We start from the raw sequence: 17,669 nt of genomic DNA on the forward strand, positions 1-17,669 counted from the left end.
ACCAGTAACGAACCACCACACGCACACTGTAATGGGTTACACAAGATTTATTTGTTCTTTCTCCGGGTAAAACTACTGGCTGAAGACACAACTCTGGCCAGGAATCCAAGGCCCAAAGCCACCGCGGTCAGGGTTGTTAGCCTGGTTACAAACAGGGGAAAGGTGGTCACTTGGAAGAACAAGCAGCCAAAACGTATCAATCCTGCAGCTTCCTCAAAAAGGCTTGCCACCCACCTTTTCAGGCCTGACTTCGTTCGAGGCTGGGTCTCCACATCACATCCTGGGAGCTGGAACTTCCCCAAAACTGGTCCAGTTTCCTTGTCAGGGGCACAGAGAGTCTCCAGTCCAGTGTTTGTTTTCCTGCCTTCTAGCACATCCACTCACATCCCAATAAGAATGAGTCCTCCCTCCAACATCCTCAGTTTATTTTAAAAGCAAAACCAGGCCAGGTTAAAAATCTTTTCCATTAAAATGTGCACACTTCATCCTGGATCTTCGAGGCTTCCCTGCTTCACCAGTGTCCTACTAAAAAAAACAACAACAACCCCTACTTTCTGTTTCCTCTCCCCTTTATAGAGAAGGGCTCCAATCATCCCCAATCAGCTGCTCCCTGTATTCAACTCCAAATAGCTGGCAGCTGGACTAGAGTAGAATCTCCACTCCCACATGGGTGTGGCCCACACCTCACATCAAACACAAAAAAACACCAAAGCATGCAATTAATACAAAACAAAATCTAAAGAAATGCCAACCCAAAAGCTTAGGGGGCGATTCTCTCCATCCTTTTCCACCATGCTATACTCTGTAACATCTCACAGAGGTTTCACCTGTCGACTGGCATGTCCTATGTCTGTTATCACACGGTAAATAAATAAATAGTGGGTTAACGACTCTCAGTAACAACTCCAAAGCAACTGACCCCACTAGGTGTTGTTGTAGAACTAAAGAACCAAAATATCTGCAAAAACCTCATGAAGTCCAGTTGTGTTTGCCTCTAAGATTGCCTTCCTGAGCCTGGTTCTGCAAAAGAGCTCTTCCTTTTAAAGGGCGTTCTTCCTTCCTACTACTGCCAACTCCTTGCTCAAAGTAGACTATTATGGTTATCTCTCTCACTTTATGAAGATTTCATCATTCAAAATTAAAGGATTTGAGATGAGTATTCATGCTGTCCTTATAATGTGACTTTCCCCACCGCACTTACAGGCTTTTTTTTTTTAATGTAAACTGGTGAACACCCGGGCTGTCTACAAACATCTCATATGTTTTATTGGAATACAGTACTCAGTTCCTAGTAGTGGTTGTAAATCAATACTCAGTATTCCAGTAAATACTGGAAAAGTCCAATTGATGTGTGTGCATTGTCTTTGGCTGTGACTTAGATAAAGATCAGACTGTAAAAACGCAAGGCGTATCCATCGTGCTACGAATAAGACTTGACATAGCGATCACTATCTTAGTGACGGATACACTTTTAGTTTTTATTGAAAAGTTATAACGTTAGTACTGGTTGAGTGGCTTCATTAATACAGATATTTAAGCAGATTTACCCTCTCCTTGTCGGCCTAAATTAGTCGTCTCACTTTTAGCGTAAACGTTAAGCCCAGACGTGTCACGCAGAGGATTTCATTCAAGTAGATTGCGGATGTGACGGCAGTAGCGTGACGGTTTGCTCATGCAAAAGTGTACGCTTGTGTGTAACACCAGCGACCGCCGCCGCCGCAAAATAAAAATAATCAAAAAAGGTCGAGGATTTTGAGTGATGTATTTGATTGCTGTTCGTTTTTTATCTGGTAATTTGTTGTTGTTGTTGTTGTTGTTTTTGCTTGCATTGCATCTCTGCCAATTAATTAACATGACTTGGTTTTTTTTCCATGAGCAGGATGTCATTTTTAAAAATTAAGCTCCGCCACCGGTGCGCGCTAAGTCTTTGAGCATGCGCTTCTTTTGGTCATTCGATTACCAGCATGCATCAGGAGAACATCTTTTTTCCCCTGGTGGGTGGGGCTTTTTGAGAGGCGTTGCCGCACAGCAAGGACTCAGGGATTATATACCCTGTGCTGGTCTTCGAGCAGTTTCATACATTGCGCATTTGGAAGCAGATAGGTGCACTGCAGTTTAAGAACAACAACAACAAAATAATAATAATAATATTTCAAGTATTTCAACAAATATCGACTCCGCTATGGCTAGCTACATCCATGTTCCCGACGAGGCTCCCGCTGTGCCCAAAATAGATGTGACAGTTGACGAGAACGACTACAGACCTGGTGCACTGAAACTGATGAAGGAGCTGAGACCAAGCTGGAGGCCGTTCGAGATCAAAATGAAGGTGCGGTTTATTTCATTACACGCACTTTCATTTCATGTGAAATATTTACTGATTTTTACCATAGCTTTTAATTCTCCCACATATCAAGTATTTATAACTTTACCGTTTAAAAAAAGGGACGTTAGCTATTAAGGAGTAAACCACTTAAAAACTGTTGCCGATGTTAAATATTTACTGGTGTCGTACATTAACTGTTAACGGTTAAACAGGTCGGATGACTTCATTTTTGTGAGTCGCCACCAAACCACCAAACCAGGAAATGAACGCAGTGAATAGTTGATCTTTAAATTTGTATGTCTTATTGTTTGTTTGGTTTTTTTCGTTACACGACACACGCAAAAAATGGAAAAAAAAAAAAAAGAAAACCGAAAGAAAGAAAGAAAGAAATTGCAAGTGTACGTTTATGTAGGGACTGCGCTAAAGAACGATTGATTTGACTGCGCAGATGCGGGCTCATAATATCGCCGACGCTAAACTGTTCGCTAGATGTTCTTGTTGCAAGTAAATGTTCATGCTGCTTATTCTTCCCACACACCCTTATGCAGCACACACTTTTATATTGTCCTCACTCAGTGGATGCTGATGCTACGCTGTGTCAGGGTGTGACCGTCAAACCATATTAACCCGTGACACACATATCTGGCTATATTCGGAACACGTTTTAACCGAACTATTCCAGTTTGCAGTTCAAGACATCAGACAACTGCAGCTTTGTGTTTCAATGGCCTGCACTATTAAAAAGATGCTATGCATAATAAAGTGTCATGACGTGGATATTTTCAGTTTACTATGTTTATGATTTCACGAATAAAAGGCAGTCGATTGTTTGTTTTTTAACAGAATGCGTTAACAGTAGTACAGTATTGAAGTATGTATTAAACGTAAGGTTCAGGAAGAAATACTGACTCGAAACGCAACATGACTGTGGGCTATTTACATAAGAGGCTTAATCTAATCTTATGAGAGTGCAAATTGATCTTCCAAAGTTTAACACTTTACGTTACCCTGCAGGATAACAGTGTGACATGTATACATTACAACTATAAACAGACACCCAGAAAGTGGTATTTTCCTTTCTGCGAACAAAGTGGAGGTGTTTGGTAAATAGTGAGAATGAAAGCTTGTCAGGGCGTCTGCTGTTCTTGCCTGTATTATTCATCAATGAGCTCAAAGTGGGGAGTCAGCAAATGCCAGCCATTGCTATCTAATGGAAAATAAAATTCCTGACAGTCCTGTCATTCTCCGTCAATCCTAGATGGAGTAAACAATTAGGGTTGGTATGCTGACCCCTCAACCTTTACAAAAGTGTTCAGAGATTGTAAAGCGAAAATCAGCCAAAATGACACAACCCAAATTTTTGTAGGATTCCGCTTTGCTTTGCAGTATTTTGCCACTTCTGACGCCTCTCAGAACTTATGTAACGCCAAAAAGGTGTGGGCTCTCAGGCTCAGAATTTAAATAGAACCATGTGGACAGTTCCACTTCCTCTAATTGTAGGTGTCAAGTTCAAATTTTGAAGAATGGGACAGATGAAATCCCACTGGTTAATCTGTCCTCTGCTCTTGTCTTCCCCTCTGCAGTTTTTCACAGATGGAATAACCAATAAACTGCTTGGCTGCTACGTGGGTGCAACCATGCAGGATGTGGTTCTGGTCCGTATTTATGGCAACAAAACAGAACTGCTGATCGATAGGGAAAATGAGGTGAAGGGTTTCAGAGTACTGCATGCACACTGCTGTGCCCCACGCCTTTACTGTACCTTCAACAATGGTCTGTGCTATGAATTTCTGCAAGGAACTGCACTGGAGCCTGAGCACATTCGCAGCCAGCCTGTTTTTAGGTAAAAAAAAAAAAAATCTTGCTATGCAAAATGGAGCTTCTACAGTGTCACTTGACTTTGGGTGTTGTATGCTCTACCACCTCACCGCCTACCTGTCTGAGGCTAAAAATAGATTCTGAACAGAGTTGTGCAATACCTGCACCAGTGTTTTGGTTGATTGTATCGGCACATTCTAGGCTCCAAATATTAGCCTTTTAGCTGGATGTAGCTTTTTTTTTTTTTTCTTCCCTTTACAAAAATGACATGAACCATGTGATTGCATGGCTCTCAGTTACAGTCTATAACAACTTGCAGAAAGAGTATGAAGCAGTCAATTCCATTCAGTTAACTGGGAAAAGCCATAAAGACAGCAATTGACTACATCCCAGAAATCAGTTTTTGAGAACAGAATAAGTTCGTTTTCAGTTGTAAGGTTTTTAATTTTTCTTGAAATATACCACGAGTTTAAATAAGACACATTAAATGCTGTTAGCTTTAACTTTAATAACTTTTTGAAAGCAGGTTTCTTTTTTTTTAATAATTACTTACTGACAAGACTGCATAATCTGATCCATAATAAAGTTAAAGCAATTCCCCTCCTCTTATAGCCCATTTGTGTGTTGCTGCTTGCTGTTGTAGTTACAGTCTTCTTGTTTTCTACCTTGCAGGCTCATTGCTAGGCAGCTGGCCAGGTACCACGCCATACACGCCCATAATGGCTGGTTACCCCAGTCTGACCTGTGGCTGAAGATGGGCAAGTACTTTACTCTCATCCCCAAATCCTTCAAGGACCCTGAGCAGAATGCCAGGTGAGACCACATAGATCAGACTTAGTCTGCCAGATCTGTTAGAGAGCTGGTTAGTACTCAGGTTCTCATATGTCTCAAAGCCCAGTTGAGTTTCACTTCTACTGTCTAAAGAAGTGAAATGCATTTCATATATTGTTCAGCTCGCTTACACTATGTATATGTCCCTTTTTTCACACATGACTTCAATTGACTGTTTCATACAGGATCAAGAATCAAGAGTTGGCATTGTAAGAAAAGTGGTTATGTAATGTTTATTACTACTATTATGTTTAGGTTTTGGTATTTTTAAAGACTTTATTAAGTTCTGAAAATGAATTTGCCACGCCTTTTTATCAGCATGGCGTGATATGATCTCATAGCTTTATCTGTGAGTCACATGATCCCTCAGGTTTTAAAGACAAAACACAGGGATATTTATCAGGCGATCGTATCTGGGGAAGTACGTCAAGTCCTTTGCATAGTTTCAGGACATTTGTTTTGCATTCCCAAGAGACTATGCACGTCTTTCCCTAAGTTTTGCTACATCAATGACCAGCAACCTAGAATAGTAAAGTAGCTCATTTATGGCTTAAAAAAAGAGGGGCTGCGTAACATAAAAATGAGTTATGATTACAGTGTCTCCCTCACGTGCTTTTGCCGTTTTGTCTAACAGTAATAGCTGCCTTCAAATCTACTGGCACTTAAAATGAATCCAAAACAAACATTTGCTTTATATGCTGTTCCATGCAGGTCAAGCAAATATTAATACTGTAAGAAATACTATTAAGTTGAGTCAGAGTGTAAGAGGCGTGGCATCTCGAGTCTTGTTTACTGAAGTGTCGGAATGTTTAATGAGCACGGACACTGAATACTCTTCTTTCCAATTTCTTGCCACATTCTACAAGTAACAAAGAAAAGGAATTCATTTAACACGAGTCTTTTAAGAATCCAATCCAAACAGGAAGTACAGAGCAAAACTCTCTTCCAGTGAGTGTTGTGGGAACAGTGTCTATTTTCTGTTCCTGGTGTTCACGATTTGTGCTTACTGCAGTTTAAGCAGTGATGCCACTGATAAAAGGTTCTAATGTAACGCTATTAGTTGTAAAGATGCTCTTAATACAACAACTGATAGTTTTAATCTCTGATTTTTATTTCTTTTTTAATTCCTGTAGTGATACTTAGCCACCTTCTTTATTTGTTTTCTGCTCAGTTTCGTTTTGTCATTCTGGGCTTTACTGACAAGTGTGATATATGTATTTGCATTTAAATTAACAATACACTACAAAAATAGACTACTTGTACCTATTTGCACCTCATAAAGTGCCACATTTGATTTTCTTGCCTTCTAGTGCCTGTTGTTCTGTTCCTGTTTTCTCCCATACTTCTGTTTCTACCTCTACTTTCAGGTTCCCCATACTGACTTATCCATCTCCATCTCCCATTGAATACTGCTCAAAAAAGTAACACTTTTCAATCAGAGTACAACATCAAGTCAGTTAAACTTCTGGGATGTTGATCTGGTCAGTTAAGTAGCAGAGGTGGCTGTTAAGCAGTCTCAGCTGCTTTGCTGTGAAAGAAATGAACAAAAGAGGGACTGACTGTTTTTGTTGTTTGTTTGTTTTCACTAGTTTTATGTTTGGCTAGGGTTAGCGTCACTACTGCTATCATGAGGTGATGCCTGGACCGTACAGGGGTTGCACAGGTAGTCCAACTCCTCCAGGATGGCACATTAATATGTGTCATTACCTGAAGGTTTGGTGTGTCTCTCAGCACCGTCTCAAGAGCATGAAGGAGATTCTGTGAGAGCTGGAGAGGGCCATAGAAAGTCCTTAACCCATCAGCAGGACTGGTATTCGCTCCTTTGTGGAAGTAGGAGCAGGATGAGCACTACCAGAACTCTACAAAAAAACCTGAGGTCCTAAAGTCCTTTAGTGGACTCTATGCTCACTGCCCAGCGCCGTGGAGCCCGACTGGCAATTGTATTAGAATACCAGAATTGGCTAGGCAGCAGCACCCTGAAAGCCATTAGGTAGCGAGACAAAGTCCTTGGACCTCACTCCAATAGAATAACTCTTTTGTTTTTAACGTGCTACCCAGTTCGTATCAGTATAGATATAAGCCCCCCCCTCCTCTAAATTGAGATCTGATCTGTGTCCTTAAATTTTTTTTTTTTTTGAGCAGTCTATGAATAACTTTGTAACCAACTTGTAAACTCTCTGCCTCTTTCAGGTTGAGCAGGGAGGTTCCCAGCGCACGGAGCCTCAGAGAAGAGCTGTTGTGGCTCCAGCAGAGCTTGTCTGTGCTCGGCTCCCCCGTCGTTCTCTGCCACAACGACCTTCTCTGCAAAAACATCATCTATAACCAGAAGGAAGGTGAGTATGACTGGGTGTAGTCGCATACTTTTCTGTGTGACTGAGTGCGAACTACACTGCTCCCTGTACCCAGATATGATTGCATTAATTAGATGATTTCAACCCTAGTCACATGCTACACTCATTGTCAGTGTTTGCATTGGACGGTAGCTGTAGAATAAGAACGGTCAGACAAGACAATCTGTGAGTTTGGCTAAGGCTCTTGATTAAATCATTTCTCCAAAGTCATAGTTATAGTTTATTTATTTATATAGTACATTTAATTACAACAGGAACGTTGACCAAAGTGCTGTACAAGAATACAAAATACCTAGTAAAAAGTCATGGCTGTTAGGGTAAAAAGTTGTGCAAAGAGAAAAGCCTTGACTCATGGTTTTATTCTGTTTTCTAAATTTGTCTAATCTGTCGTTCTAATTCTGTGTTGAAAATACAATTAGAAATGTTATCAGCTTGAAAAAGCAGCATCATTGCATCATGCTACATACATAGTCTGTGTTACTGGCAGCATATGTTTTTGGTGCTATGTTGCCATTTTTGTTGGTGTGAATGTGAAGCAAACAGTCTTCGGGTAAACTTACTTGTGCACTGAGCTACTGCAATTATACCAGCCTATGAATCCAGTGGATTTATGTATGTGGGAGGGGGGTTGTTTAAGAGCTGTCAGCCCCCTCGTCAGTGTGTGACGAGGGGCGAGACCCTTCTTACAGCTCCTTGTGTCTAGCCTTTCTCCCTCAGGAATAACAGCAGAGGCTGTGGCTGCCCCACCCTGCCCCAGGGAGGCAATGGAGAGAGACAGACCTCACACACGGTCGGCTCTGAGGGCCCTCGCATACTCTGCCCACTCCTCAGACTAATCTGGATGAGTTCATGGCAGCAGTAGGAGCCAACTATCTAAACTATCTTCCTGTCACCTTCCTTTTGCTACTTGGCCAACAGTTGTCCATCTGACAAACTATTGTTCCTACAGTACTGGTTATTACACACCCGTTTTTATAGGTGTCTTTGCTGTAAGTAACTCTGAGCACCACTCAAATGGCTAAATTTTAAAGCTGCTTTCTGCTTCTCTTCACAGTTTTTTTTTTTTTTTTTTTTTTTGTCACTATTAATCACTAGAAAGAAAAGGACGTGGTGATACAGTATTCTGTTTTTTTTTTTTCTGTAAACTAACCCCATGATAAGATCCACACTGAATCCAGGTACAGCTAAAGGTCCATGTTTTGGGATTATTTCATGTGTAATATAGCACAGTGGATTTAAAATGAAGCCCTCAAATGTGGTTCAAGTCTAGACCAACTTTTGTTCATGAGAAATACAGTATGAGTTAAGGTGTTGTTGGCATTTACTACCTAGTTACTTCATTTTTAACAATACATTTCTCACAAATTGCTCTAATAGATGCTCCTAATTGCACTAAATGTGTGTTCATTGGCTGGTCATGTCAACAAATTCACTATTTTACTCTTGTGACTGAAAACAATTTAAAGAAAACCACTGAGACTTATTTGAAATGGGTAAAGAATTGTAGCAATTTTTGGAGGTCTGGCTTAAAAAGTCAAAAAATAACAATGTGTAAGTCATTCTTAGTAATTGTCTTTTCATGGGAATAGTTGACAGTAACAATAAAGAATATAATCTAACTTTCAATAAAAAGATATAACTATAAAGCTTGTGAAAAAACATTTTGCCAGGGCGCGCCTAAAAAAAACTCCTGCATACAAATATATTTCTGAGAGAGTGTTGCCACTTATAGAACTTGAATAAAATCTGTGTTGCACATCAGGCGAAGGCTGAGCAAGGGAAAAGTTCTGGTGTCACCCGGCTTTGCATGACAATGCAACACTCTTAAATTCCTCCACACAGAAATGCAACATCGCCTGGAGCCTGTACTCTAAAGTTAATTTCTTGTATAGGCATGTAAAAGTTTGGGCACTCAATATGCATGTTTGTGGAATTGCAGAAGCATATTACAATCTTCAATAAGTACTGGATAAAAAGATCTAGTGTAATTGTATCTCCCTCAAACATCCAAACAGAACTAAACCACACGTACAAATGACAACTGTAATGGAATGACACCACAATAAACTCTGGGCCTTTCAGCTCCAAGCAAACTTTATTGTATTTCTGGCTGCGCCCACTCAGTTGTCTAAGGTGTCGTTTTTGTAAATGCAGTTGCTGTCTTATAGTGCACTTACACCCTTTTGTTGAGTTGGCATAAAAAGAAACTGAATGACTTCCATGCCACTTCCTGTCACTTCTGTTCAGCTGTAGCTGCTGACTTGAAACCACTTGTCTGCTAACGTGACAGCAGAAAAGCTACCACTTCCTGCATTGATAAACAAAAGAGCTGGAAGCGGTCATCTTTTTTTCTTGTTTTTTTTTTTTGTTTTTTTAAGCTGTCGCACACTTATAACAAAGGCTGTATTACATTTTCCTGCTTGTTCCTGTCTCTCGGTCCCAGTCACAGGATCTTTTACTCTCCCCACTCCTCTAACTGTTGCTCAGATTTTTCTTTTTCAAAAAACCAAATCTCTTGACTCTGGCCCAAAGCCCTGTAAGTCTGCAGCTCAGCAGCTAACAGCAAGCCTCTCAGAGCTACTTTGCAGAAGCAGTAGTGATGTTAGGCTATTGGATATTCAGCGGACCAATAGGAAGGGAGTGATGAAGGGGAGTGTTAAGTCAAGGGGTGGTGGTTAGGCTTGATGGAATGGGTGTGAAAGAATGGCTAAAAGACAACTGTGTCAGTGAGAGTGAGCATGTGTGAAAGATGTTTGCCCCAACCTTTTCATCTGCTGCACAGGGGGGCTATAGCCACTGCCCGGAGGTGTTCAGTTGTGTCCCGCTAGGACCCACACGCCGGCTGGTAACCCACCTCAAAGTGTCTTTCTTTGTAGTCCAGCACCAACTCAAAATCTAATGTTCCATACACTAGGGTAAAGAAGCTAGCTAAAGCCAAAAATAATTAGTAGAGTAGAGACATTTAATTAAAAGTACTGTTAAAAAAAAAAAATCTGTATTTGTTAATGTCTCTGTAACAACTGGGCTTGTGAAAGTAAGTGTTTGCATTTTGACTTTGACTGGATGCTTCTCTCTTTGTTCATTGTCTGTGCAGTGAAATCACATTTTCAGCAACCTGCAGATGCACTCACGCAGCACCATATTCTTTGAATTTTACCTTCCATGCTCTTACATCAGATTCCAAATGACAGTAAATATAAGTGCATATATTTTGCAAACCTGGCCTGAAACTGGTGCCTACATTAGCGGCTGTGTGGGATTTTGTGTGTGCACTTATGGGCGTGTGTGTGTGTGACTCATACACATCACGAGAATTTGTCTGAAGCTCTCAGTTAAGCTGAGAGTTGTTGCTCCTGTTTGTCTTCAGCCATCATCACTGCTGGTGCGTAGTTTCTTAGAACTTGTAAGTTGACTTGTGCTTGTAAGTACGTGGAACTTGAACTTTCTGAGAGCATGGATCAAATAGTGTGGTTGCTGTACATTTGCTTTGGCTGCTCACCGGCTACTTATTTCACGTGTGTGAAATGTCTCTCTTCTTTGTATCTCTTTGTATTTTATTATCTTCCTCCTTTTGTTCCCTGTGCCCCGTTTTCCTTGTTTCTGTCTTCAAAGCATAACATTGACTTGGCCATTTTCCTTTTACTCTGTGTTTGTGTCCAAAACAAATGTTCTCTGAGAAGCAGGCTCTGCTCCTTTTCCTTTACCATTTGCACATGTTTCACGTATTACAGCATGCTCTGTACTCTTTGATTTCTGCTAATATGTTCCAGCTGCCTTAAGATTTATAACTCAGCTTTCAAATGAACACAGACATGCACATCTTGATGTTTGTTTCATCAAAATTGTCTGTTCCTCAACACTTCTGCTACATTCAAAATGCAAACTCTTACTCATCAGCCCTTAAAACTAGCTCAGTAACCGTGCCAGTCCAGTTAGGAAGTCAGAAAGATAGGAAATTACATGAAAAACCTTGACATTCTGAGTTATCAAAGGGAAATGCAACATAATCATTGTAATGTCTGCCTCCTCGTGTCTTTGTCTAAATGATGACGCTTCTGTTCCCAGGGAATGTAAAGTTCATTGACTACGAGTACACTGGGTACAATTACCAAGCCTATGACATTGGGAACCATTTCAATGAGTTTGCTGGTAAGTGTAACTCAAACCACTCACATATGTGAAAGTAATTTGTGTTTGCTGCTTTGCTATGGTATAGATGCACAATATTTACTATTATTTCTGTTTTATAGGCCTGAATGAAGTGGACTATAGTCACTACCCTGGGCGGGACTTTCAGCTTCAGTGGCTGCATTCTTATCTCGAAGCCTATAAGGAACACAAAGGCCAAGGTAGTGCAGTCACTGACAGAGAAGTGGAGAGCCTCTATGTCCAAGTCAACCAGTTTGCCCTGGTAAGTATTTGTAGTTGGTCCAGCGTCATCTACTCAATAATGGATGGATTGGTAGTTGGATGTGAAGTGAACACAACAGACACAGCCTGGCTTCAGTAAAATAATCATTTTAAGCCGAATGTTTGCACTGTTACAGTAAAGCTGCACCTGGTCTACAGTTTATCAGACCAAGCTGCATTTATTTTATTTTTTTATTTTAGCCTTTCTGGATTAAGTATTTGAGCTACCGTATCACCAGCTTACTATAAATCTGGTATATTAGTGTTACTGTGAGGGATTGGCCACAAAGGTGCACTTTATATTGTGTCTCTCATCAAATGTTGTTTATCACAAAACAAACTCTATTAAGAACTCCAACAGTATTCTAGTAATGGTGTCGATCACCCACATTTATTTTGTGTGACTAAACGCACATGTGCTTTGGAGAAAATAATAGGAACCGCCTGCAAAGCAAACTTGTCACTTGAAGTCTTGAACTAGTACAAATATTTACTCTGTAGTTTAAAAAGATAAAATAGTTACCTGAACAGACAAATGTTACTTCTGTATAATTCAGCCTTTCCCCCAAAATGGTCAAAAATAAAGCATTAACATTAGACATTGACCAAGTACAGTGAGGTCCTTAGGGCTTGTTCTGAATGATTCTCCACACTGTAAGCTGTTGGGTCAGAGTGGTGCATGTTATACAGATCACACAGACATAAACTACCTGCTCTGAATATGAGAGAAGGATGACTGACACACTCACTAATCTAGCCACCACATGGGTAACAATAACTAAAGATAACTTGCAGCCTTGGTGAGACTCGCCGTTGTCCCGTGAGACAGATTCTGCCTTGTTTACTCTAAAGAGGAATAGAGGGCAGTGTGGAGGATGGGCAACTGAAACAATTGTATTTCTGTGTGAGCTGTTTGTAATTGCTGCCATAGGGCCTCTAGTTTTATACGTACTTGTGTGTGTCATGTTCGATAATTGGAAATGACATGTAATTTTAGACTGTGAGCACACGGTGAACCTTTCTCTCTCTGTCTCCTTTTTGCCAAGGCTTCTCATTTTTTCTGGGGTCTCTGGGCTCTGATTCAGGCCAGATTCTCCACCATCGACTTTGACTTCTTGGGGTAAGTTGCCATCTTTAAATAATCTAGCGAGCACACTTTTCTTTGAGCCGTTATATCTTGGTGTGGCAAGCACAATTTAGTAACTTAATCACGTTTAAGAACAAAATGTTAAGCATCCACATGGATATTTTAGGATGTTCTGTTATTTTTGCACTGGCATTTCGTGGTAACATGTCACGTACATATTTATCTCACTGCTGGCACTGCTGCTGTGTGTCTCTACTTTACAATCAGATATGCAGTCCTGCGGTTTAACCAGTATTTCAAGATGAAACCAGAAGCGGCTGCACTAAAATTACCAGAATAAAAGCCCGCACCTCCCTCATCATCATCTCCTCTTCGTCCTCAAACCTGCTCTGCACCTCACACGATGACCTCAGAGTGCCCTCTAGAGGTCCCTGTTGAGAAGAAGCCAGACTCTGAGTCCAGTTTAGTTTCTGAAGATCCCCTCTAAAGTCCACATCCATAAAGACTGAACGGGCAATGATAAACACTGTTAATCAGGATAAAGCCCATACTGTCAACATGGGTGTGTGAAGGACCAATTTTAAGATCCGCTATAATGTGAAGTCCACTTGGTTAAATTTATTTTCATTATCAATTCAGTTGATATTTGCATATCAGCTTATTGTATTTATAAGCAGCTCTTCAGATGGCTCAGCTCTGTCTAAGGCAGAGAAGAAGCATCATGTGAGCAAATACATGGCAACTACCAGCATTATTTTATTTTTTTTTGTCTTTCTTTAAAAGTTGTCCAGACATTAATCTGACTGCCTAGACACCTTCCTAATATCACATTCATGGGTAAACCCCCTCAGAACCAGCCAAGTCATAGACCACATTTATGACAGGAGCCAAGATAAATGGTAGAAAATGCTAACATGGAAAGGCCAGTCCTGTCTTTCAGTCCCATGTGATAGGAGCCACGCCACACCAAAAACACTTGAGGGTCTGTCTTGTGATTCTTGTTTTCACCCCCACCCCCTACATTTCCTGTCCATGCATGGGTGGTGCCTAAGAATAGCCATGTAGTAAATGTTTTACTTTGTAAAGGTAGAAAAGGGGGTTTTAGGGGAGCAGCTTGTGTTTGCCTCTAAAATCTTCCTTAAATGAAATGGTTGTAGATCATTGAAAAGCCATTTGGTTTGACAGTAGTTCTCACTGTACTTCTAGTTTTGTTACTTTTGACACTTTTGTTAACTTAACACAAAGATACATTTTACTGTAATTTTTACATTCCGCACTTGTAGTACTAGATTGTAAAATTGGTGGATTTCACGTGGTAAGTTAGCAGCGTCCATCCTGATAGGGAAGGATTTGGAGTCTTCGTCAATATTATGAATCACTTTTGTCCTAAAGCTCCAAGGACTAAGCATTTTGTGAACACGTTCTCATTTAGAGGTGTGTGTGACGTGGCCTTGCTGGCTGTCAGATTTTTGAAGCAGAGTTGGCATTTATCATGTTAAATGGTATGGAAAAGTGGAATTCTGGTAAAAGAAAGTCAAAATGATTATCTCAGGCTGCCAGTGGAACTTGAAGATAATTTTTAACAGCAATAACTATTGAAGTTGGTAAAGAACTCTTTAAACAAACTGTTTTTAAAAGAATCTTTTAGGAACTTTTATGAAAACTAAGAAAGCGTAGCTCTCGGTGATTTAACAAGCAGACACCAAAGTGCTGATCGCCGTAAACACTTGCAAGAAAAATGTTTAGAAGAACCTAAGCGTTTCAGATCCTTACACTGTTTAAATGTGACCATGACCCAGCAACTCTTGCAACTGGTTTTTGTTTATTCCAAAACAAAATCACACGTTTGCAGAGCTCGGTGAAAGCAGTTATTGACACAAAGTTGTCCACTCATACTCATGCAGTTATAAATACATATAGAAGTGTCAGTCTGCCTTTGTGCCTTTTTTTTTTTTTTTTTTTTTAAGTCTTATTTTTCACTCAAAGCAATGAACTTAAGGATTATTACTCTTCTGTTTTTAATTAAGTGTTGCTTTTTTATGCTGGAGGATTAAGATGGATAGATAATAAAATTCTCCTGTTGGACCTAGGGTAAATTAGAAATTCTTGTCTTTTAACCTGTGACTTATAAACCCAACCATCTACTTGGTGGTAAAGGGTTTTTAATTTGCTGGTTTGGATTGTGCTGAGAGAACATTTCTAAAGGGTCTCTCGGAAAGTTGTTTGGAGTATTAAGATAGTAGACAAGACTAAGTGTACAAAAAATCCATCTGAATAATTAAACTGGATGAGTGCATTTTCACTGTATATCGAGTAATCTCTCTAGTCTTTTAACTTGAACCACTACATCTTAGAAATGCATTTATATTTAACATTATTGGAGGGGGAAAGGTTAAACTCTGGCCACTGTAGCATATGTTTATATGTATAACTAACGTAATGATAGCTTTTTTTTTTTCTCATGTGAATATGTGTACATAGAGGGAGGTTTTTTTTTTTCTAAGAAATGAATTAAGGTGGAAAAACTGCTCAATGTAAAGAGTGAAACTGGAAAAACTAAATATGCTTAAAAATAAAGTATATTTACATTTATGTCTGCTTTTGTCTTTTTTTTTTTTCTCCCCCTGTGGCTTTAATATTGGACTGGGGGGGGCGGGGTATATAGCAGGTGTCACTGAATTTTCATTTAAAAGTTCATTTTAATTGAAATCTTACAATTTTGACCTTCCCCTTTCTTATGGGTCATATAGAGTGAAACAGCGCTGCTCTACAAACGGTAAGGGAATGTCAGTTAGCCAGACACACTGAGAAAATGCTGGAAAGGTTTTTTTGTTTGTTTTTTTTTCCTGAAAAGTTGCTTCTCTTTATTTGGTCGTAACGTTTTCAGGGGGAGAAACATTTGGTCATTCATCCAAGTGACATCAGCGCTAGCATTTCCAGCACCGGTAATCATTAATTTTGCAGTTTTAATCCCTACTTGCATTTTATTTGCCCCAAAAACTGTTATGTACAAAACGACGGCGAACAGGACAGGTCTGTACAAAGACAGACTTGACAAAAAGACAAAAAAGAAAAAAGTACGAGTTAAAAATCAAAGGAGTGAAAGAGTCAGACCCATACGAGCATACAGAGTGGAGTAAGGACGTTAGCGTGCTGCCCAACTTTCATCACGCACATATTTATTATTATATGGTCCTAAGTGTGAGTGCATACACTCAAAAAATGTTTAGTAACTTCAGATCCCTGCAACAAGCCCAGGTCCAGTTTACTTTGGTGATTTGGACTATTCCATTTCACAGCTGTTGTTACTTTTTTTTTTTTTTTTTTTTTTTTTTTGGTCCCATTTGGATCTTTAGCCATCAGAATTGTTGTCTTAAGGCCAAGAAACATGCCAAGCGGATTTATTTTACCAAGTGGATCATCATGGCCTTGCCATATTGGTCCATTTGATTGACCTTTATTATAATTATGTATTTATTTTATTTTCAGTTGCTACAAATGGGACAGACATGACTGAGGGATAGGACAGGGAGAAAGAATGAAAGAAAGAGGGAGAGAAAGAAAACCAGAGGGGAGAAGAGACGGTGAGAAAGGGGAAAGAAAAACAAACAAACACCTGGATCACCTGTATGGAGAAAAAAAAAACCAAGAGAAAGCAAACAAAAAAGAGCAACATAAATACAGCACCATCACAATAAACTAGCTAACAGTAGATACTAAATAATAAACGATATTGTGCAGCATGCGAGATAGACAGCGCACAATGTGCTTTGAGGCAGCAGCCAAGAAAGGTGTAGTCCGCGTCTGTGAACACCCGTGTGTACACCTGTGTGCACACCTGTGTGGATCAGCATGCTTGTATTCCAAAGGTTTCTCCATGTAACGATCTGCTAGGGAGTGTGGGGAGCCATAGCCCCGTCCCCCAGGGCACGAAGCAGGTATGGAGGAGATCCAGGCCCCAGACATCCAGAGGCCCCAGAGTACGAGGAGGACCACCAAAGGGGGGGGGGGGGGGAACCGTGCCACCCTCCTGGGAAGAGCTGAGTAGAGCCCCAAACGAGAGGTCACCCAGCAGCTACGGAGCAGAGGCCAGAGGGGGTTGCAGTGGCGTGCCCGCAGGCTCTGCCGGCAGCCAGCTGTGCCAGAGAAGACCGAGCTTCAGGCCCATCGTGTGATCTGAACATTTTCAGATCTAATAGAAATAAAATAAGTGTTTCGTAATTCATTCCATTCATTGTCTTTATTTATAACTGGCAGTATTGTTTCATTCTATTATAGATTCTTACAAGATAGAGGCAAAATTGTATTCCATTATGCTTTATTAGCTGCTTCGGTGAAAAACAAATCAACAATGCAAAAAAAAAAAACCCCACTGGAAAACAGTTATTCATCACTTGATTGCTTCAGTGGATCTGCGCTCGACAGTGCAGCCTGGGCGGAGTAGTCGAACACAGATCCACTGAGCTCTCAACACAGACAGCATCGTCAGAAGAAAAGTTGATAAAATAAATTAAAAATTTAGTATTGTTCGATACATATGCGTACCGAACCGAAAGCACTGTATCGAACGGTTCAATATCAATACGAGTATCGTTGCACACCTACAAAACACATCACCTTTATCAGTGATGCATTTTGATTCACTTGGATTTCACTTGGTTCTCTGTGTGTAAAAACAAACCAAACCACATGGAAAAGCTACCGCTGATTTGGGCCAGAGTAAACAAACTATAGGTGTGAAAACACTCTCAGACTTTCCAGGAGCCCTGGACAGTCAGACCTAGCCTCTGTTTGCAGCGTTCTTTCATGCTCTTAAATACCTCTCCATGGTGGTGTCTCACTCCCT

At 40.3% G+C, this 17,669-nt stretch overlaps 1 protein-coding gene and 1 long non-coding RNA gene across 2 annotated transcripts; one reads left to right on the top strand and one right to left on the bottom strand.

Moving 5' to 3' along the window:
• Positions 1-32: 32 nt before the first annotated feature.
• Positions 33-1,653, bottom strand: LOC146555871 (uncharacterized). The gene is made up of 2 exons (XR_014889296.1): positions 235-1,653; positions 33-141 (listed from the first exon to the last, which is right to left on the bottom strand). It is a non-coding gene; the product is annotated as an uncharacterized LOC146555871 (long non-coding RNA).
• Positions 1,654-2,006: 353 nt separating this feature from the next.
• etnk1 (ethanolamine kinase 1) lies at positions 2,007-15,415 on the top strand. The gene is made up of 8 exons (XM_085250903.1): positions 2,007-2,329; positions 3,910-4,169; positions 4,817-4,957; positions 7,166-7,308; positions 11,392-11,475; positions 11,577-11,737; positions 12,783-12,856; positions 13,091-15,415. Exons 1-8 carry the CDS (start codon positions 2,183-2,185, stop codon positions 13,161-13,163), a joined length of 1,083 nt encoding a protein of 360 aa, XP_085107029.1. The 5' UTR covers positions 2,007-2,182; the 3' UTR covers positions 13,164-15,415.
• The last annotated feature ends 2,254 nt before the right edge of the window (positions 15,416-17,669 follow it).

The sequence above is a fragment of the Mchenga conophoros genome, linkage group LG17 (assembly GCF_057382185.1).
Source record: "Mchenga conophoros isolate Kocher_MC1m ecotype Shallow Benthic linkage group LG17, M_conophoros_male_GT1.1, whole genome shotgun sequence".
NCBI classification, from domain to species: domain Eukaryota; kingdom Metazoa; phylum Chordata; class Actinopteri; order Cichliformes; family Cichlidae; genus Mchenga; species Mchenga conophoros.

Bases quoted from the DNA above. Each gene is read 5' to 3' on its own strand.
- etnk1 (XM_085250903.1), top strand. From the start codon at position 2,183: ATGGCTAGCTACATCCATGTTCCCGACGAGGCTCCCGCTGTGCCCAAA. The intron at 11,476-11,576 runs GTAAGTGTAACT...TCTGTTTTATAG, and splicing joins CCATTTCAATGAGTTTGCTG to GCCTGAATGAAGTGGACTAT. The intron at 11,738-12,782 runs GTAAGTATTTGT...CTTTTTGCCAAG, and splicing joins AAGTCAACCAGTTTGCCCTG to GCTTCTCATTTTTTCTGGGG.